General features: G+C 38.1%; 1 protein-coding gene across 1 annotated transcript in view; it reads right to left on the reverse strand.

The window, feature by feature from the left end:
• eRF3 (eukaryotic translation release factor 3) overlaps window positions 1-23,046 on the reverse strand; it is a 252,916-nt gene that overhangs the window by 137,717 nt on the left and 92,153 nt on the right. The window contains exons 3-4 of the mRNA XM_067126266.1: window positions 19,123-19,269; window positions 1,126-1,271 (exon numbers count right to left, since the gene is read on the reverse strand). Of these exons, the coding sequence (XP_066982367.1) occupies window positions 1,126-1,271; window positions 19,123-19,269 (293 nt within the window). The remainder of the gene's footprint in view (window positions 1-1,125; window positions 1,272-19,122; window positions 19,270-23,046) is intronic.

The following is a 23,046-nucleotide window of genomic DNA, read 5'->3' on the forward strand; positions in this document are numbered from 1 at the left end:
TTAGATTCCACAGAACAGGTTGCTAGCCTCAGTATAGTGTATACACAAGTCACAGACTCTTTTTTTAGAATTTACTTTAGATTACCATACTAAATTTCTCTTATCCTTCATGATGGGAGCCATTCTTTTAAAACACTGTACATAATCTTCAAATTTTATGAAAACTTTCTCAATTTTATTTTAAACAATATTGTACTGATTTTTTTAAAGCATCAAACATTTAATTGAAAACCCCCTACAATTAAGCCTAAGCTAGCCTACCAAAGTCCTATCAAAACTCTAAAGAATAAGTAAGGGCTGCAGTATGCTAAGTTCTCAAATGTGAAAAGTTTCTCATGTCCAAACGAGCAAATTTGTCAAGAAAACAGTATTGTTTGAACACTTTGACAGCCTTTAATATCATGCAGTCATCATCAGTTCCACTGATATTGCAAGGCAAATTTTTAGCAGACCTATTCTGTCTTATATATTTCCATGAACTGTATATTTGATTTTACATCCCCGTCCAACTGATGTGTTAACCCTTTAAGTTTATGATGTGAAAAATAAAAAACCAAAATCCCACTACATAGAACCCCTTCCAACCATGCCTTTCCTCCATTAAAATGAAGAACAAACTGATTACTCAGTAATCAGATCTTTTGGCCCAAAAGCAGTGCCGTATCTTAGTTTTTGCACCCTCGTTTGTTCACTGACACAACTGACTGGGCAGGGATCTTGCAGGCTAAAAAAATAAGTATCAAGCAATGGGATTGTACTGATTTTCTGAACATGTTCACTTCCTGTTTTCAAGTTTCTATACTTCTTCAATTAATTTAAAATATCACTAGCTACAACTTTGGAATTTTGGATGTATCATCAAAAATTTCAATTTTGATTAATTCATTAAGAAACTACAATATATCACAAGGTTTAATATGAACAATGATTTACATTTTGCAACTGTCTTCCATGACTCTGCAGAGTATTGAAAATCCAATTTTGGTATTGACATTATACTAGCACCTTCACTATACTTCAATTTAATAAACATTATAACCATACTAGTTAACTTTCTGAAAAAGTCAGTTTACATAATTCAGTATTCTTAACACTCTGTGACCCCAAAAACTAAATATTACTTACCAAAACAGCCAAGTCTGCTTGGCAAGCACCACCAATCATATTTGGAACAAAACTCTTGTGACCTGGCGCATCTAGAATGGTGAAGTGTTTTTGTTCAGTCTCAAAATATGCTCTGCCAACCTCAACTGTTTTGCCCTTATCGCGTTCTGGATGGTTCAAGTAAAAACAAATAAAAAGTAAAAAAGCAAAACCCATATCCTGTGATTAGGTTAACCTTTTGTCATCACAATTTTCAATGCTTATCATTAATGTATATTTATCATGAAGACAGACTACAGATAATCTAAAAACACATGTAACATAAGAACAAAACATGCAGAAACTAAAAAATACATGGCAACAGTACTGTGCAGCATTAACAGCATCTAAACGATATCTGAAGGCCTCATATAGGTTGCAAAAACTGAAATTAACATCTTCCTAAAGGCATACACATCTGTGCTATATTAATAAACTTTAAATCAAATTCAGTGGATGCACACACATTATTCTTCTTTGGAAACTACCATATTTCAAAAGAGAAATGAAAAGATATGAGCAACTTTCACCACTAGAGTGAAATGCTTCAGGGGAACATGTAACATATAGTGTCTACAAATAATACAAAGTATTTCCTAAATTGTTTTAGAATATCTACAACAGGCCATGTGTAAGTAAAATATAACCATTCTCGCTATAAAAAGCTTGCAGATTTTCACATTTTTTTTTTTTATATTTTTGAATATCTGACAACTTAATGAATAGTTTCAGAATTTCTTTGATGAAATAAAACACAATACAATAAACATACACAAACTAAGAAAGCAAATTAACTTTGTTGTAGACTTCAGGCCTCCTGCCATTTTAAATAGAAAACACCTTTGGATAAAATAACAAAGGACCAAAGTAAATGAAGTTGTATACAGGTAGTTTCCAGCCGAAGAAATGCCTTGATCCTTTTGTTCTTCCACTTCTATTGAATTCTTCCCATTATCTGCCACTCTTTTGCACCTTCTTTCTTAATCCCCTGTATTCTAGTTTTCATACTGGCCAAAAACTCCCGTTTCAGATCGTACTGGGCTAGACTAGATTAAAATGGCCACCAACCCAGTCACGTGACCCAAGAGAGGGGTGAGACAATGCCCTGAGAAGGAGAGTGACTAGACATTGGTGTGGAGCAAAGGACACACCTCTTGAGTGCTAGAATAGCTCTTAACTTGTGAAGGCCCCAACCCCAGCCTAGGACGATACCGTGCCACTAACTCGTACTACAGTGGAAGCATCCATACGAAGAGCTAACTTAAGTCATCCTTGCTTTCTAACTACGAAAGCGTATCGTAAGTCAAGCAGGTACATGTCTGATATGGGGTTTTTTTGCCCATTCTGTTTTCTGTAATTCTTTAACCTTCCCATCTTGAAGTTTTCCTTTCTTGTGAATTTTATACAACTGGCATTTCGGTAATTTAACGTCCCTTTGCTTAATATGTTACCTTTGCCGAATTTAACAAGTGAAATTAAGTGCCTCCTCCAGCCTCAGACTTTGTTCAGTTCATTTGATAGGCCTGCATGTTAATTTTAATAATCACAAAGCTCTCCCTGCATTTCAGGAGATGCTTTTATGTGACTACTGCGTCCACACTCCCGTTCCAAGTTTGCCAAATAAGCTCCCTCTGCTGTGGAGTCTACATCCACATTTAACTCCGTTTCCAACATGGGATACCTTTCCCTTATAATTCAGCTGAATGGGATCTATTTCCCCTTTATAACTAGCTGTATTCAAATACCATATATTTTCATGTATAAGATGACCTTTAGATAAGACTAGGTACAAAATTATGATAAATTTTCATGAATTTATCTCATATCTGTAGTATAAGACGACTGCCAAATTCCTAAACCATCTGTGTATAGGCTAGCTCTCGCAACAACAGGTATCTTATGAAATATTGGTTACGTAAGGATGATGTTATTACAAATGCTGTTTTACTTACTGTGTCCTTAGAAATTCAAAATACCGTATATACTTGCATATCATGCGACTTTTGAAGACCTAATTTTGAAGCTAATTTTAAGGGGGTCGCATCACACACGAAATATAAAATTAGCGTTAGTGTAAGTAATATTCACATATTAGTCCCATATTATAAAATACAACCATAACAAATATGCATCTTTTCCATGGATCTTTTAACAAGCTCTGCTTTACTTTACTGTGTCCATAATACTGTATGTATTTGCATATTACTATTTGTATTATATAATAATAAACATAGCGATCATGCGCCATTTGCATTGTTTAGATTTTCGTGAACGTGAACAACGATACCTTCCGGGAGTTTTTGTTTCGGCATCAATTCAATTTCCGTTTAAAGATCACCATGAGGGAGGGTTTCATCCCATTTGCCATATACGTTAAAACAACAGTAGAATGTGTTCTTTCATGCCCAATGGTTCTGATTAAAATACTTTTCTCTCCAATTTTATTTACGGTCAAGTTTGATGGCATATCAAAGTTAAGAGTTTCAACCATGCTGCTGATGCATGATAATTTACAATCATTAGCGCTTGAACATTGTTTGTTTTCTTAGCTTCAGCCATAACTTGCAGCTTAAATTTAGCAGTGTATTTCCTTGCGATCTTTTCTCCATAGCGAATAAGGGTATAATGTAAAATATATATCAATCCTGTTCTACCTAATGTCATTTGTAACTTAACTACAGTAAACGTTTACTATTGTAAGATGGTTGAAATGCAAGCAAAACAGCTGTTGTTATTCGATTCGGTTGTTCATAGCCACAGCCTAGAGCGTGTTCATAGCAAAACAGTTGTTTCTCGTTCGGTTGTTTGTGGCTGTACTCGTTTACTCAAGTATAATGTAACTAACAATACTTTTATCATTAGCTTTTACCTTTTTAACCTATTTAACTACAAGATGGGATAAAGAGATGGAGTAAAAGAGGTTAGTCTATCGTAAATTGGTCTCTCAAAAAATGAACTCGCATGATACACGAGATACATAAAATAATTTTTTATGGATGAAAATTTGGGGGTCGCACAATGCGCAAGATTGCGCGTTAATGAGTATATACGGTAAATGAAACAAAGTCCATTCTATATCATGTTTTTTCTATACACATCGCCTAAAAGGGAAACCACTGTTTTGTTTACGTTTCACATACATAATTATCGTTCGTACGACTGAATTGTTCTAAACAGTTACAAACAGCCTGAATTTTTAAGGAAAAGTGAATGTTATGTTATAAATGTTATTACTGCTGTAATTACACTACATTACTGAAGATAAAGGTTGCTGTGAGTGCAACCATAACTCGATATTTACATTTTACCAGCTGGCTGCCCTTGCATAGAAAAAGCTGATTTCATTGATATGGAATTATTCCTCAAATAGGCTATTTATTATGATGATATGCGAATAATATATAAGGTAAATACGGTTTTATTATTACTTCATAATGTTAGTTAGTTATAAATGATTTGTTTAACCAGACCTCTGAACTCTTTTAGGGTTCTTCTCGGTGAATCTTTTCATGTACGTCGGTGGTTATCACACTGAGGCCGAGGCTAGCCTACAATAAACATCACTTAGAATTTAAGGTTTGATTTTTAGAATGGTAGTATAAGACAACCCCCAATTTTTAGGGATGAATTTTATGATTTAAAGGTCATCTTATAAGCAGAAATATACAGTATGTTTCCCCCTGTAATTCATACGTGATTAGTTGCGAGTCTATTTGTAATTCGAGATCTGATCTTTGTGTAATAAAACCCTAGAATTGTATAACCAGGGTCTCACTGGCGACCTTCCACTCCATTCCCCGCTTCTGTTTGCAGGTAGGTAGCCAAGTCATAACATGGCTAACCAAATATTGCACAGTGTTGCTGCCCTGGCTCTCAACTTGAAATGAACCTTAAAATTAAATATCCCCATGGCAACTTGAAACAAGGAATGAAGCAGAGTAATTTTGCACTCATAAATTTCATATATCTGATAAGAACAGTGTAAGCTGACGATTTCCCACCGGTCAGGCTAAAATCTGAGTGGACAAACGTGTTCAGCTGTCGAATGACAACTAGAGTTAAATAGGGTATCAGTGTGACAATTTTCGATTTTTCACTAAAGCATGTGTTTTATGCTTTACACTATGTTTTACATACTATTAGGGTTCATGCATCCAAAAAAGTGAAATTTAGGACCCATGTTCGAAGCCAGCCGCCATTTTTGTCACTTTAGGAAAGCTGCATTCCATCGTGTCAGCTGTAGGAATTTAGCACACGCTGATATTTTAGCTAGACCTGCCTTCCTCACTTGTTCTGAGGCATTTGAATGATTAGTTAGTCTTTGATAGATAATTAGGGGTTAGTAGTTTAGATGCATTCATGAAAGTGAAACAGTGAAGGGCAGAAGTGCGCAATCTCCCTTTTTTGTTACTGAGTGAGGTTCTAGAGTGAGAAAACCAGCATAGCGTAGCCTAATGAATCAAGTGCTTCTGGTTAATTTTCACCCTTTTGGCAAATTTTTTTAGTCATCTGAACCAACGTGGTCACCATTTTGATAGCTGTTAGAATAGGAAATTTCCAGGCGTCAGAATTTCCCGGGGACTCAATTTGGAAGGTTTTCGACTTGTGTCAACCAAAAGTGAAAGTGTATGTTTGTGTGTTGATGCAGCCTGGTGCTAGCCTATATCTCCCATCGCCTATCCACTCAGCTCTGTCGACCACAGAAATATTTATTTAGGACACTGTGATTTCAAAGTTCCTTATTCCTTTTGGAATTACTGTTAGTAACTTAGGATGTGCAATTAATTTATAAATTTGTCCGTGCATCATTCACACAGATGAATAGTCATGTATTTCATCTTATCTCACTATTAAAGAGGCGAGTTTTGCTCGTTCATTCGGCAAACTGGCCCGTCTGTGCTTTTTTGTAAATCTTGCCTACCTGCTACTTCCTCACCCAGCGCTCGGCTGATCTTGCCTAGGTGACTTTGTTATTATCATGGCGCACATGTACTTAATCTATACCAGTGAGCTGCCAATACATTCGCCGCCATCTTACGACCCTCTTTGACTACTCGCACAACTCGTAATTAATTAATCAAGGGTTTCTTCATACCACTTGTATTCTCAAGGCCTTTTTAAATCATTGTAACTGTAAGGGATTCTTCCTCTTAAAACTCCTTTTAACTATTAACTTGCAAGAAAGCTTTCATTAGCTTCCTATATATATATTGCAATTGTGTAATTTGCAGTCACCAGGTACTTCCTTTTAAATTAAAACTAGCACATCTGTGCTCATTTCATTTTGTGTGTTACTAACACATCATAATCTCATGCCTATTGTTGCACTGAATGTCCATTTGATTATTTTACTCCGTTCTTACTGAACACCACCTCTGCACCATATGTTCTTGTAAGCAGCTCTCACCTCTGCATATAAGCCAAGCTTATCGAGTGCCTCAATTAAGTTGAGCCATTCGTTCTTCGGAACAAAACCTCTGCTCTTAGCCAGCCCTGCCCATGCACGTTAAGCATTTCTTGTATTTCTATGTATAGCCTACGTATGTGCTGTCATCCATTGTGTGCCATTTAACTTCACCTGTTCTTCGTGAACAAGCCTACTGTTCTTCATAACAGCCAATCGTTCCTCGGAACCAATTACACCTCTGCATATTGTCAAGCCCTTTTACTAGTCTGGTGCAAGTTGAGCCTATTGTTCATAACCTGCACATACATGCCCAATTACCCACATTATCAACCCATGTCACCTTTTTATGAGGATACCTCTCACAGTATTTGTTGGCGCTGCCCGAACTACTGCCTTAAGTGCGTTGCTTAACGATACTTCAACCACCTGTGCCTAAGTTGCCCCGGCCCAAGTGCCATTTTCTATTCTGTGTAATTGCTTACACGGCCCATGCACCCTTATGAATGCCTAAGTGTAGCTCAGCCTCTGTACCAAGCAAATAGCAACATGTCACCATGAAGGTATGGAAAAGAATGGGGTTTAAAAGGGGAACAGTTATCCCAATGGGTTCAAGAGCAGGTCACTGCTGCTAAAAAAGCCAGAGAAGAAGAACGAGAGTATGAATTGCAGCTGGAAAGGCTGAGACAAGAAGATAAAGAGAAGCAGGAAGAAAAGGAGCATCAAGAGAAAGAAAAGTGGTGACAGCATCAACAAGCCTTGGAGTGAGAGAGAAAGGAGCAAGAAGAAACTAGAAGACAGCATGAACTAGCCTTAAGAGAGAAGGAGCTAGCCAAAAAGGAGAATTAACCCAAAATCGAACAAGCCACGCACGACAGTGCCATGGCATGGAGCAAACAAAGAGCCGATCATCCAACCATGGTCTCTGCTCCTTCAATTATCTGAAATATCAGCTACCTTATGCCTCCCTGGAATGACGCAGAGCCAGAGGCATGGCTAGAACGTGGAAACCCTCTTCTCGGAGGACAATCAGACTGACACTGAAAAGGCCATGATCCTTGCAAAGCAAATGGTGGGAAAGGGTCAGGATGCCCTAAATTCCTTAGAAAATAGTGACAAGGGAAACCATGAAGTGGTCAGGAAGGCTTGACAACAGCATATGAGATTACGCCTGAGTGTTGGAGGCAAAGATAGCGAGGTCTTCCAAAGGAGATCGGTCAAACCTGGTCCGACTGGTCCTACAAAAAGCCTTGTGCCTTGCAGCAGTGGATCGACACAGGAGTCCCAATCCGTCCTCCCTCTCGACTACTGGCCTGGCCCGGCTACCAGTGTCCAGCTGAGAGCCAGGGTCTTTTCCTGATTTCCCCGACCTCAGCAGAAGCTTGTCCCCCAGCACAGCCTTGCAACCTGTGCCTAAGCTGGTCCTTCTAACCCGTGAACCTTTCACACCTACAGCCATCTCTTCCTCTTCACCACTGTCCCCAGAAGACAAGCCTCTGGTGGACAACCCTCTTCAAGAAGTCCTATTTAAGCTGGTTACCAATGTGGCCACCATACAACATAAGCTAGCAGAACGTGTTGGCACCAACGCTGTCCAGGCTGACGCAGCAGCCAGGGCAGTAGCCAACTCAGTGCCTGTTTAGCCAGTTGACAGAATATCCATAGTCACTGCAGGTCTATGTACCGAGAGTAGTACTACTGCAGGTCCAGACCTGGCCCAAGAATCTTCTCGGCCTCCTCTGGAGCCGTGTGCCAGGTTCCAGTTAGGAGACCTACGCCTAAAGTGCGAAGAGCAACAAGTAGGAAGAGGAGTAGGGAGCACAGATAGTTCAGTTAGTTATCAGGGCCACCGAGCTCTCATGGCACTCATGTCCTGCTGTATATATATAAGTGCCTTAATTTAATAAGAGCAATTCTAGCACCTTGCCCAGAGAAGGATGACTAGATTGTCTCCTAACCTGTAACCAGAAATCGTTATCTATGAAATGTGATTTTCTTACCCTTTGTAATTAGCTATGTCTGTTCTCTAGCCCACAGATGAGGACATGTCCTAGCTCCATTTTATTTACCCTGCATGTATATTTTAATTAATTCCTATAACCTGTCTATTATTGTAAAGGCAGGACCTTTATATGTTTATGCTGCAATTAAAATTCATTGCATCTCACTTTGAATTTAAAGCATTCTAAGTATTTGCTTCACCTGCTTAATTAGCTTATTTGATGCAATGCTCTTACCACTGCATGTGATTAACATCTTATGTTAGAAGTGGCCATTTATTTATGTAGAACTGATATTTAAATGCTAATGTTTAATGAGTGGGCTTGTAACGTAAAACGGCAGCGGCCTTCACTAGCAAACTTTCCATCTCGTCAGGGACAGAATCTCTGCTTAAAGGGGGAGTTATAGATTTCAGGCCTTCTGTCATTTTAAATAGAGAACACCTTCTGATAAAATAAAAAAAGGACCAAAGTAAACGAAGGTGTATAGAGGTAGTTTGCAGCCGAAGAGAGACAGGAAATGCCTCGGTCCTTTTGTTCTTCCCCTTCAGTCGATTTCTTCCTATTATCTGCCACTCCTTAGCACCTTCTTTCTTAATCCCGTTTTTTGGCTTTTGTACTGGGCAAAAACTCGTTTCAGATCGTACTGGGCTAGACTAGATTAAACTGGCCACCAACCCAGTCACGTGACCCAAGAGAGGGAGGTTAGACAATGCCCTGAGAAGGAGAGTGACTAGACATTGGCGTGGAGCAAAGGACACACCTCTTGAGTGCCGGAATAGCTCTTAAACTTGTGAAGGCCCCAACCCCAGCCTAGGACGATACCGTGCCACTAACTCAAACTACAGTGGAAGCATCCATACAGAGAGCTGACTGAAGTCATCCTTGCTTTCTAACTACGAGAGCGTATCGTAAGTCAAACAGGTACATGTCTGATAGGGGTTTTTTGCCCATTCTACTTTCTGTAATTCTCTCATCTTCCCATCTTGAAGTTTTCCTTTCTTGTGAATTTCATACGACTAGTATTTCAGTAATTTAATGTCCCTTTGCTTAATAAGTCACCTTTGCTAAATTTAATAAGTGATATTAAGTGCCTCCTCCAGCCTTAGACTTTGTTCAGTTCATTTGATAGGCCTGCAGGTTAATTTTAATAACCAAAAATGCCCTCTCTGCATTTCAGGAAACGCTTTTATGTGACTACTGCGTCTTCACTCCCGTTCCAAGTTTGCCAAATAAGCTCCCTCTGCTGTGGAGTCTACATCCACATTTAACTCTGTTGCCAACACGGGCTATCTTTCCATTATAATTCAACTGAATGGGATCTTTTTCCCCTTTATAACTAGCAGTATTCATCTATTTCTCCCTGTAATTCATTCATGATTAACTGTGAGCTCCTTTGTAAATTAACTGTACTTAATTCTTGATCTGAGCTTTTTGTAAATAAAACTCTAGAATTGTATCACCAGGGTTTCACTGGTGACCTTCCACTCCATTTCCACCTTCTGTTTACAAGTAGGTAGCCAAGTCATACAAAGGCTAACCAAAAATTGCACACTTGTTGCTGCCCCGGGTCCTAACTTGTAACTCCTCTAAGAATATTAAAAGTTAAAGTTGCCATAAAACCAGGCCTTCTGTCTCTTACCCATACACTGCCATTCAACATATTGAAAAACATGTAAAAAAACACACAGAAAAACTATAAAAAATTCAAATATACCAAAAGTTATTGCACTAAATATAAAACTAACTTACTATAACATGTTTCTTTTTATACCCAACTGGATAATTCACCATACAATCCTTAAAGAGTGTTAATAAAAACGTTTAAATGGCTTGAAGTCTTTGATGAGCTCACCTTAAACCACCTACAGCAATGTACTAGATACCACTCTCAGACACTCATGAAGGGGAAGCGAGTACAGTACAAGTAAAAGCATGAAAATGGACACAAAAACAAGCAAAAGGAAGCATTAACTCATTTGCCAGTCAATCATGGTCATAGATCAAGCACAAGATAACACTGTCTTATCACCTGCAAGACAATACAATACAGTAATTATTTAATTCAATTACTCATTCAAGTACACTACAGGAATAAATATAAAATGACACATTTTAAAACCCTATTTAAATACCATATGTTAAACCTTCCACTTTATAAACCCTTCACATGCACATTTAACCTAAAAGTTGAGACTAAAATATTCACATAACTTAAAATGCATATAAAATACCTTGGCCATAATGAGGGAAAGATCTTAAATCCTGTTCATCAATGTTACTTGTATGTCCTTTACAGGCAGTCCCTGGTTATCGGCGGGGTTCCATTTGCCGTCGAAATCGCCGCTAACCAAAAATCAGCAATAATAGCACTGATACCTGGTTAGCAGCGGCGATAACCGGTGATCAGCACCGATAACCGGTTATCAGCGCAGATAACCAGTTATCAACGACGAAAATCTGGTTATCGTCGTCGCTAGACAAGCGCCGTAAAACTGGATCGCCGGTAACTGAGGCTGCTGATAACTGGGGACTGCCTGTACTTTAACTAAATTTACTAAATACTGCAATCTTGATAATTCCACTAAAAAGGAAACCATTATGGATCAGTTTATTATGGCACAAAGTATAAAACCCAGCAGCAGCACAAAGTAAACAATTCATATATTCAGAAGAGCTTGGGAGGAGGCACTGTAAATTACATATTGGTCAACAGTTGCCATAAAAATATATAATAAATAACAACATTAATTATTTGTCCTAAAAAAAATTCCTTTACAGCTTGAACCAACAAACACTAAGTCAGTGGGTCTCATACTCAACAATGTTTTATTCATACAGTGCAACAGCACTGAAAATGGGAGTACTAGTATAGTAGTATTAACATCTCTTTCTAGTTAGTAATTTTAGTTTAAAACCTATTATATATTCTAAAACCAATGTCAAAGAATGGACCAGTTTTATGATGATCCCCATTAGCATTTACATGTTACAAATGCACATCAAATAGGCACATTTCTTTAATGAGGTAAGATTAGCTTTATTCATCCCATTCTGAGAGTGAGAGCTCATGAGATTACAGTCGTAGCAACGCCCTTCTCATTCAATTAAAAACTTTCTCCTGCCTCCATTTTCCAATCCACTTACTGGAGATGCCAGTCAGTATTTTTGATGCATTATCTATGCAATGTGGAAACAGTTTTTAATGACTGCAGTATCTTGGGTCCTTTATTGGTGGCTGCCACGGTGTTGGGGAAGGAAGTATAGAAAGCTTTACTTCCATCCTTACTCTTCACCTTGGAAATCTGGTGTTGAGTTTTAGGGGAGCCTGGGGTTACTCTGTACTGGGACACACTCCAGGTCTTTTAATGGTTGGGTGATAGCATTTTTAATCTGTTGGTGTTAGTATCAGCACTGTTGTCTGGTTTTGTATGTCAGTACTGTGCCCAGGGCAGGGGCAAACTTTTTACTTTGCTAGTGTTTGGAAAAGTCCTGTGCTGCGAGGTCCCCACTTATGTATCAGGTGACACTTGGCTTTACCGCCACACCTCTACAGGATAAGATGAGCGCCACTGGAGGCATTATCTTGCTGCAGCACCTCTCTTACCCGGTAAGGAAACAAAAAACATCGTATTGATGTTAGCAACTACTTTCTGTTCTCAATTTATTGCTTATAATACTGAGGTAGAATCAGTCCATGAATCCCACCTCCTATCAATGTGGGAATCAGCTATGTAATTACTTGGTAAATTACTTATGTAAAAATGACATTTTTATAATAAAATAAAGTTTTATATATACTTACAGAGTGGGAGCCCTTCCCTCCTCCCCTCTCATGGACATTACAACACAAATAAATTGATCCTTCTTCCTGTGTTGTTCCTCTCTTCCCCGAAAGTGGGCGGGGCTGGCTACTTACACCAAAAACAAAAGAAAAAAATCACTACCGCGAATTTTCACATTTTTGCTGCCGTTAATAGAAATTGATAGCTTTGTAATTACTTGGTAAGTACACATTTTTGCTGCCGTTAATAGAAATTGATAGCTTTGTAATTACTTGGTAAGTATATATAAAACTATTTTATTATAAAAATGTCATTATACGATCACACGATCACAAATGGACAACCTAGCGAGTGAAATAATATGGCTTACAGGTAGAGGTAATTCATGATGGATTAGTTCGTTACTAAGATACTCTAAAATAGAATCTATAGGGACTTTAGTAAAAAGACAAACATCAAAACTAACAAATCTACCAGTGGGGCAAAAAGTGATTTTGTTTATCAACATAATCTAGGGAATTATATACGTGTAATTAAATCGAGAATTATATATGTGAGAACCGGAAATAGTTCCAAGTAACAGGGACATGAGCTTGGTAATATATTTTGAAAGTTTATATTAGATACTGAGCCAACGGTGTGTGCGTTTTTACTAATCCATACAAGTAAGGTAACGAGGGGAATTTTACTGACAACTGACCTATTAGTTCTTTTTTATCTTTAAGGATTTTTTTCACTGTGCTACTGAAAATTTTTATGACTGGATCATGAGGATTTTTAGTTACAAAGTTGTATCATCATCCAGTAGGGGCTTGCATACATGATGTGTAGTCTAGTCAGCCAGCACCTTAATATCAACATTTTTTCTTCTATGTTTTTACATGCATTGCACACAGTCCCCAGTATTTGGATCAAGAAATCAAATACATAAGAAAAATAAGGACATATGTTATCCTTCACATATACTAGATATTTGATATAATAGAACCCACAAAAAGTTTTATAGTGAAAGTAACATGGAGAAAGAAACCCGTAAGAGCATTCTTAGCTTGCCTTTTTTTACTTGTTTTGAAACCATAAAATCATTGTCAAAATCTTTTAATGTCAACCTGGTTTTTACCTATAACAATACACTAAAAGGAATGTTAATAAAAAATAGCCCTAAGGAAAGTACCAACATAATAAATAAAATTCCATGCTTGGACTGCCCCTCTTTTTATACTGGCCAATCTAGTATGGATTTAAGTGTACGAATTAAACAGCACAAGTATTCTGTCAAAGTTCAGTGATTGCCAGAGTGAAAGATTTCTCTTCATGAAATCTTTAGAATCTATTAGTATACAGCTTACTTCCAGTTGTAATTCTAACCTTAGCCCTGGCATGTATTATTTGGACCCCCATATTAGTAAAATGACCCGCATATTAGTAAAATGTTCAAGAATGATCATAAAGATAAAATTACTGAATTAATGACTAATTAGTTGCCTTATATATATTTTCTATGTATTTGTATTTTTGATATATTTTTTGTGTGAAAATTTTCACTTTTCAAAAATTGTTATTGTTTACCATAAGGAGAATTACTGAGTTGTACTTTTATAACATATGTAATTAGCTTACTCTTTCCAGTCATATTTTGGTGGTCAGTATCTTTCCCTGTATAATCTTTTCATTTACTGTACTTGTCCCTGCTTCTGAACGGTTGGGCCTAGTCTTTCGTAAAACCTCTTAAATATTTATCTCTGTTTTGGTAGGTCTACTACTTCTTCAACTGTGTTGGATTCCAGTTACATATTTTCTTTTTATAATCCCCAAGCATTCTTTGTAAACTTATTTTTATATTTCTATCAGTCTGCTGAGTAAAGGACAGTAAGTCAAAAGGCCTAGCACCACTCTTGCTGTTTTCACTTTCCTTCATGGCATTGCCTTTATTTATATTTTCATCATGTACCATATTTTTGTGATTCAGTTTGTATGTATATACAGTATATATATATATATATATATATATATATATATATATATATATATATATATATATATATATATATATATATATATATAATATATATATATAATGGCATTGCCTTTATTTATTTATTCATCACATTCCATATTTTCATGATTCAGTATATATGTATATATATATAATTTTATATATATATAAATATATATATACAAATTTATATAAATATAAATATAAATATATAATATATATATATATATATATATATATATATATATATATATATATATATATGAATATCTTTTACTGTAATACCACAGTGTAATATGAATATAAGAAGGCCCATAAAGCACTATTTGAATGTTGCAACCATATATTTTGAGCACTTCCTTCTGTGCTCCTGTTCACTGGTAAAATACGGACAGATGAAATGTTACAGAGGTATATATACAAAGCATATGTAGGTGTGGCATTAAGTCTCCGATGGTATGCAGGTGACTGTTCCCAAGAAGGAGGGAAATAAACAATTCCCTGGTGGGTTTTGGCCTCATTAACTCCTGTTTTGCGATTCGTCTGGTGGTCGTGTTTCTTGGAGCACCTGTTTGAGAAGAGGTTTAAGGATTAACCCGTCGACTTCATCCGCTTTCCAATGTCATCCTGACAAGTTCATATTGTTGGTTTGATTGATGATAGCAGATTCCAGCATCTTTCTTTTGTACGGACAGCTACTTTTGAAAACCAGCTCGGCACCGCTCCAATTTATGGAATGGCCTCTATCCCTGACATGTAGAAAAATCCCTGAACTCTCCGAAGCATACCGTACCAACCTTTTGTGCTCTGTTAATCTTTGCGAGAGGGACCTGCCCGTCTCTCCTACGTAAATCTCATTACAATTGCTACACAGAATCTTGTAAACTCCGGCTTCTTCCCCTTTTTTATTTAAGTATACGTTAACAAGCAAGCTCCCGATGGATTTGGGATAATGGAAGATAAAAGGATTGTTAGACCCGAGTTGTTCTGTGGCTTCTTGGATGTTTTCGTCGTACGGAAGCTTTATTTTGTTGTTAAAATCTATTTGTCTGTTGTGAGTGGGACCTTTGTAGTATATTTTATTCGCTTTGTTAATAGCCTTCTCGATAATGTGGGGTGGGTAGAGCAGTTGCGTTAGGTGTTGGCGGATCGTGTTGAATTCTTTATCTAGGTACCTGTTTGAACATATTCTAAGCCCCCTGAGGAATAAGTTGCACCCTGCCATGATCTTTATGGAGACATCATAGTAGCTTAAGAAATGAATATAAGAAACAGCGAAAGTGGGTTTCCTATATACTGTGAAGGCATTCTGTACTGTTCTCTTATGATCAGTACATCTAGGAACGGCAATTTTCCTTCCTTTTCCCATTCTGTTTTGAATTTTATGGTCGGAACTAGTGAATTTAGTCTATTAAAAAATTTATTAAAATCTCCCCAGCTGTTGTCCCAGAAAGTAAAAATATCATCTACGTATCTAAGCCAGATCATATTGCGGGGTTTGATAGACGACAAAATTTCTGTTTTGAAATATTCCATGTACAAGTTTGCTAAAAGGGGTGATAGGGGACTTCCCATGCTACAGCCAAATTTTTTTTTTGTAAAAATTACCATTGAAAGAGAACATGTTGTTAGTTACACAGAAGTTGATAAGTTTTAAAGTTTTATCTATGCCAAGAGGAAAATGGTCATCATATGGTTGTAACTTCCTCTCTAATAAAAGACAACACGTCGGCGATCGGGACTTTAGTAAATAATGACTCGACGTCTAGGCTGAGAAATTTGATGTTATTTGAGGGGATGTTTAAACTTAAATTTTTGTATAAAATCCTCTGCATGTTTGACATGGGAGGATGAGAAGGTTCCTAGAAAGGGTGATACAGGTCTGCGAGCCATTTTGATAATTTACACATGAAAGAGCCCCTGCTAGATATTGTGTGTTTTCGGGAGGCCGTACAAATAGGGGAGAGAGGGGTTGATTACCTTGAGTGTCTAGTAGTTCTATGTCCTTCTTATTGCCCCCTATGGTTCTGACTGATTTGTTAAATTGAGCAGCAATATTTATTGTGGGATCTTTCGTTAATTTGTCATAGGCCTCCGCATTGTTTAGAAGTTCTTGAACTTTACTGATGTATGTCTCCTTGTCTAAGAGAACTATTTTCCAGTGTTTGTCAGATTTTGTGATGATGATATTCCCCCTTTTCCTTAAACTTGATATCGCCCCTTTTCCTTAAACTAACTAACGCATTTTGGAATCTTTTCGGGAGCGAATTTTTGTTATTATTTTTCTCCAAGACATTTAGCAAAATGCCTTTGAGACATGCATCTTTTTTGTCATAATTGTTTTTTGCAAAATTTTTATCAAAAGCAACTAGGAAATTAAGATTACTCTCGGGACCTGGTTTTAGAGCGAATGAAACTCCAAGATTTAAAACGGTCTGTTCTTCTGCAGTGAGGGGCTCTTTCATGTGTAAATTATCAAAATGGCTCGCAGACCTATTATCACCCTTTCTAGGAACCTTCTCATCCTCCCACGTCAAACATACAGAGGATTTTATACAAAAATTTAATAGTTTAAACATCCCCTCAAATAACGTCAAATTGCTCAGCCTAGACGTCGAGTCATTATTTACTAAAGTCCTGATCGCCGACGTGTCTTTTTTGGAGAGGAAGTTACAACCATATAAAGACCATTTTCCTCTTGGCATAGATAAAACTTTAAAACTTATCAACCTATGTGTAACTAACAACATGTTCTCTTTCAATGGTAATTTTTACAAAAAAAAATTTGGCTGTAGCATGGGAAGTCCCCTATCACCCCTTTTAGCAAACTTGTACATGGAATATTTCAAAACAGAAATTTTGTCATCGATCAAACCCCGCAATATGATCTGGCTTAGATAAGTAGATGATATTTTTACTTTCTGGGACAATAGCTGGGGAGACTTTAATGAATTTTTTAATAAGCTGGGGAGACTTTAATGAATTTTTTAATAGACTAAATTCACTAGTTCCGACCATAAAATTCAAAACAGAATGGGAAAAGGAAGGAAAATTGCTGTTCCTAGATGTACTGATCATAAGAGAACAGTACAGAATGCCTTCACAGTATATAGGAAACCCACTTTCACTGTTTCTTATATTCATTTCTTAAGCTACTATGATGTCTCCATAAAGATCATGGCAGGGTGCAACTTATTCCTCAGGGGGCTTAGAATATGTTCAAACAGGTACCTAGATAAAGAATTCAACACGATCCGCCAACACCTAACGCAACTGCTCTACCCACCCCACATTATCGAGAAGGCTATTAACAAAGCGAATAAAATATACTACAAAGGTCCCACTCACAACAGACAAATAGATTTTAACAACAAAATAAAGCTTCCGTATGACGAAAACATCCAAGAAATCTTCCATTATCCCAAATCCATCGGGAGCTCGCTTGTTAACGTATACTTAAATAAAAAAGGGGAAGAAGCCGGAGTTTACAAGATTCTGTGTAGCAATTGTAATGAGATTTACGTAGGAGAGACGGGCAGGTCCCTCTTGCAAAGATTAACTGAGCACAAAAGGTTGGTACAGTATGCTTTGGAGAGTTCAGGGATTTTTCTACATATCAGGGATAGAGGCCATTCCATAAACTGGAGCGGTGCAGAGCTGGTTTTCAAAAGTAGCTGTCCGTACAAAAGAAAGATGCTGGAATCTGCTATCATCAATCAAACCAACAATATGAACTTGTCAGGATGACATTGGAAAGCGGATGAAATCGACGGGTTAATTCTTAAACCTCTTCTCAAACAAGTGCTCCAGGAAACACAACTACCAGATGAATCGCAAAACAGGAGTTAATGAGGCCAAAACCCACCAGGGAATTGTTTATTTCCCTCCTTCTTGGGAACAGTCACCTGCATACCATCGGAGACTTAATGCCACACCTACATATGCTTTGTATATATACTTCTGTAACATTTCATCTGTCCATATTTTACCAGTGAACAGGAGCACAAATGAAGTGGTTGCAATGTTTAAATAGTGTTTTATGGGTTTTCTTTGCAATGTTTAAATAGTGTTTTATATATATATATATATATATATATATATATATTATATATATATATATATATATATATATATATATATATATATATATATATATATATATATATATATATATATATATATATATATATATATATATATATATATATATATATATATATATATATATATATGTGAAGCCCAGAAAGCAGTCCACAATTACCACAATTATGACAAGGTCATATTTTAATGTTCCTAATAGTTCCAATATATTCTGTAAAATCAAATGTAATCAATAACTGCCAGAACTTAAGGAATAAATGAACCTGAGAGTTGCAAATTAAAACAGATCAAGCCCAAAGTTAGAATCTGGAACAACTCATAAAGAGGAATGACACACCAGTTATTTTGACTCATCTTGGAGTTACTAGTTACTTTTTGTAATACAGATGGATATTTGCTGAATAGTCCACAAGATCCAATCCCTACTGAACTTCTAGTTTGGAACAAATCAAGTGAAGAAACTTTAAGAACTCATTTTCAATTACCCAAAAATTATATTTTTGCAAAAGGCTACATTTTAACAGATAAATTCTAAGCTATATATATAAAGACAGAAACTTCAATTCAGCCCTATCAGAGGTTAGGAAATTAGGTCAGTGGCATGGATAAAATACTTAAAATAATCAAGATCCCAAGGCCACTAAGAAACTTAAATAATAAACAAAATTCAATAAAACTAAGCCTATAACCAACCTTCAAGATTGGTATCTAATGCCCAAGAGAGATACCACGTTTCTCTGTTCTTTTCTTTGGCTTCCCTCTCGTATTTTTCTAGAGTACGTTTGTCCACCATTCCAGTTAGGTACATAATTTGACCACCAATTGTTGATTTTCCAGCATCTGAAAGCACCAAAATATATCAAACTTTACAACTAATTTAAATTTTTCATAACATACAAACCTGAAATTTTTTACATAGGATTTTGCTTCAAGCACAAACTGGAACCACCATTTAAATTTACAATATTGAAAGGTATGGGGAAGCCCCGTCCACTTGTCAGTCAGCACTCCACTCTGCCTTCCAGCCCAGGTGTCAGATGAGAGGGGTAGCTAAGGTATCCTTTTATGAAAAAAACACTTCAGGTTTATATGTTAGGAAAAATTCAAATTACTTCTGCAACTTGAAATTTGATCCTAAACACATACAAACCTTTGTTCTTTACATAGAGGACTTACCCACTGGTGGGAGGAAATCGATGTTTCTCTCTAGACTGACTGGTAGGCTTACCCAACCTAGAAATGTCATCTTCCTGGTGAGACAGGAGCAACAGAAGACTCTACCCACACCTCTAGCCTGCCGTACATATGAGCTGCTACACTTCTGGGCGACTGAGTGCTGGATTGCACAGTAATTACTTAATAAGGCTGTAAGAACCCTGAAGTAACTGTTGAGACAATAAAACAGTTAAAATGAAACTAATGAATTTTTTCTACTGCTTATCTTACTCTCCCCTTGCCAAGAGAGAGAGAGAGAGAGAGAGAGAGAGAGAGAGAGAGAGAGAGAGAGAGAGAGAGAGAGAGAGAGAGAGAGAGAGAGAGAGAGAGAGAGAGAGAGAGAGAGAGAGAGAGAGAGAGAGAGAGAGAGAGAGAGAGATCACTTGCACAACTCTCTCTTTCAGACTGAATACCTTAGACAAGTTGCAACCTATCCCATAAGGGGATTTGAGCTACCTACACAACTTGAGAAGACATCACAGGACCCAAGGAAAACATGTCCAAGGACTTGTGGGCAACATCCCACTGGTAAAAAAAGAAGTGAAGGTGGTCAGATGCAACCACATACCTCATACACAACACCTGATGAACAGACAGATTCTTATGGGATACAAATAACAAGGTAATGCCCCTGACCTCGTGAGCTCTCGCCCTGACTGCACACTCGCCCTCCTCACTGGATGTGTCATACACCCGCTTCATTGTTTAACGGAGCCAGAAAGAACCAGTGTTCTTGGACACCCCTTTCTTAGCCCTACCAGTATTAATGAAGAGGCAAGTGCACTTGAGCATACAAAAAGGTGTCCTTGCCCTGGGCACAGTACCAAGATTAAAAGCTAGACAACGCTGTCACCTGCTCTGAAAACACTTGTAAAAAACACCACACCCCCCGACCCCCCCAAAACTCAAGAAACCTACACCAAGAAGACAGTAGGAGAAAAAGAGTGCTTCCTATAATTCCTCACCCAATATATACCATGCCAGCCACTGATAACGGCCCAAAGGTACTGCAATCATCGAACAGTGTTTCCACATATTTCAAATAGTTAAGAGGCGAAAATGGAGCTGCACTTCCAGTAGGTCGACTGAATAATGGAAGTCAAGGACATATATATGAAAGCCAAAGAGGTTGAACCTGCTCTGATATCATGAGCTATCACTTTAAAATTTGGTAGAATGTCCTCCTGGATCTGGGAATATGCTTCTCTGATCAAATCTCTCGGGAAGAATGACAAGGCATTCTTAGAGGATGAGAAGGGTTCTTAACTGAACATCAAAGGTTACTAGATGGAACCCTGATCTTTTCCGTCCTGTTCAGGTAATAATCCCAGAGCTCCGACCAGACAGAATACTCTCTTCTTCCTCGGAGCCAAGGATGTCCACTAAATTCTTAATGGTGAAAGAACGAGGCCAATCTCATTGGGAAAAACCTACCCTTTTATCGATGGCTTGAATTTCAATGTGTTTAGCTGTCACTAAGGCAGAGAAGAGGAGTGTCATGCGAGTGAAGTTCCTAAGAGAAGCAGAATGAAGGGGTTCAAAATCAGGACCTGTCAGCCACTTCAAGACTGCATCCAGGTTCCAAGAGACCAGATTGTCCTTCCACTGTTTTGACATATCAAAGGACTTGATCAGGTCGTTAATATCCAAGTTTGATGAAAGATCCAGGCTCTGTGCGTTTAAAAACTGAGCTAAGCATAGCTCGACACCCCTTAATGGTGGAGGAAGACAAATTCCTAGAGTTCCTCAGATATAGGAGGGAAATCAGCAATCTGCATTACAGATGTCTCAGAAGAAGAGACACTATGGTTAAGGCACCATTGACGGAAAATTTTCCACTTATCCTGGGAGATGAAACTAGATTTTTGCCTGCATCCTGCAATAGCCTCTGCAGTTCCCCTTGAAAAGCCTTTCGTTCTGACAAGCTTGCAGACAGTCTGAAGTCTGTCAGGGCAAGAGCAGACAAACCTTGGTGGTGCCTAATGAGGTGGGGTTGTTCGAGTAAAGACGGTTTTTGAGGAAGGAGTCTTGGAAAATCTACCAATAAACATAGAAGGCCCGGGAACCACTCCTTCGGGGGTCAAACGGGGATATGAGGGTCATAGTTGTGTTGTGGTGAGCTTTAAATTTGTTTATCACTTACCTGATCATGCAGAAGGGTGGAAAAGCATAAAAATCTGTATTGGACCAGTCTTGCAGCACGGCATCTGTTGCCCATGCAAGAGGATCTGGGGCTGGAGAGCAAAAGAGAGGATGGCGATGGTTCTTGGAGGTGGCAAACAAGTCTGTTGGCTTGCCCCACAGTTTCAAAGATCCAGACAAACCAGGGGATCCAAGGTGCATTCGGTGGGAAGGACCTGCTTCCGATGGCTTAATTAATCAGCCAAAACATTTAATTTCCCCTGGATACACCGGGTGACCAGAGTCACTTGTTTTGATCCTCCCAAAGGAGTACATCTCTTGTCGCCTGGCAAAGAGAAAAGTAGTGCTGCCTTGTTTCTGGATACAGGCAGTCCTTGGTTGTTCCGTTCTGGGGATTTGATGATAACCCAATATTGCCACTAACCGAAAATTGGCAATTTCTGTCGCTTTTTTGGTTTATTGGCACCGAAAAGTGCCAATTTTTGGTTATTAGCGCCTCTGTTAGGTATGTATTGGCACCAATACCCCATTACTGGCCCTGATAAGCAGAAATCAGCAATTTTCAACGCCAAAAATTGCCAATTTTCGTGGCTAGACAAGCGCCATAAAACCGGATCGCCATTAACCAAAGCTCACCGTTAACCAGGGACTGCCTGTATAGACTAGGGCCACGGTACTGTCTGTATGCACTACCGTCTTGTTGTGGACCAGGGTCGAGATATACTGAAGTCCTAGATGAACTGCTTTCAGTTCTCTGACATTAAATAATATGTAGACTTATTTGCTCTAGGGTCCACGTACCAGATACTTTCTGATTCCCCAGTAGGGCTCCCCAGTCTACGTCCGAGGCACCTGAAGAAAAGTCTAGGTTGGGGCTCAGAGGTTGCAGGGACTTCCCTTCTGACAGTCTTTCTTCAGACAGCCACCATTGCAGGTTCGATCTGATCTCCAGGGTGATCAGAAACATGTAAGTGTCTAGTTGTGTTTTCCTGTCCCAGTTGGCCTTTAAAAAGAATGGAGAACTCTTATACACAGTCTGCCTAGTTTGACAAACATCTCTATGGATGCCGGTCCCCCCAGTAGGCTCATCCACTGTAGAGCCGAGCAAGACGAAAGGGTTTGAACACTGTGGACCATCTGAAGGCAGTTGGAAATTCTTTTGGGAGACGGAAAAGCCAGAGTTGAGAGTCATCCCCTAATAGAGGGTATCTTGCAATGGGGTCAACTGAGACTTCTGGAGATTGATAAGGCGGCCCAGTT

The sequence above is a fragment of the Macrobrachium rosenbergii genome, chromosome 3 (assembly GCF_040412425.1).
Source record: "Macrobrachium rosenbergii isolate ZJJX-2024 chromosome 3, ASM4041242v1, whole genome shotgun sequence".
Taxonomy (NCBI): domain Eukaryota; kingdom Metazoa; phylum Arthropoda; class Malacostraca; order Decapoda; family Palaemonidae; genus Macrobrachium; species Macrobrachium rosenbergii.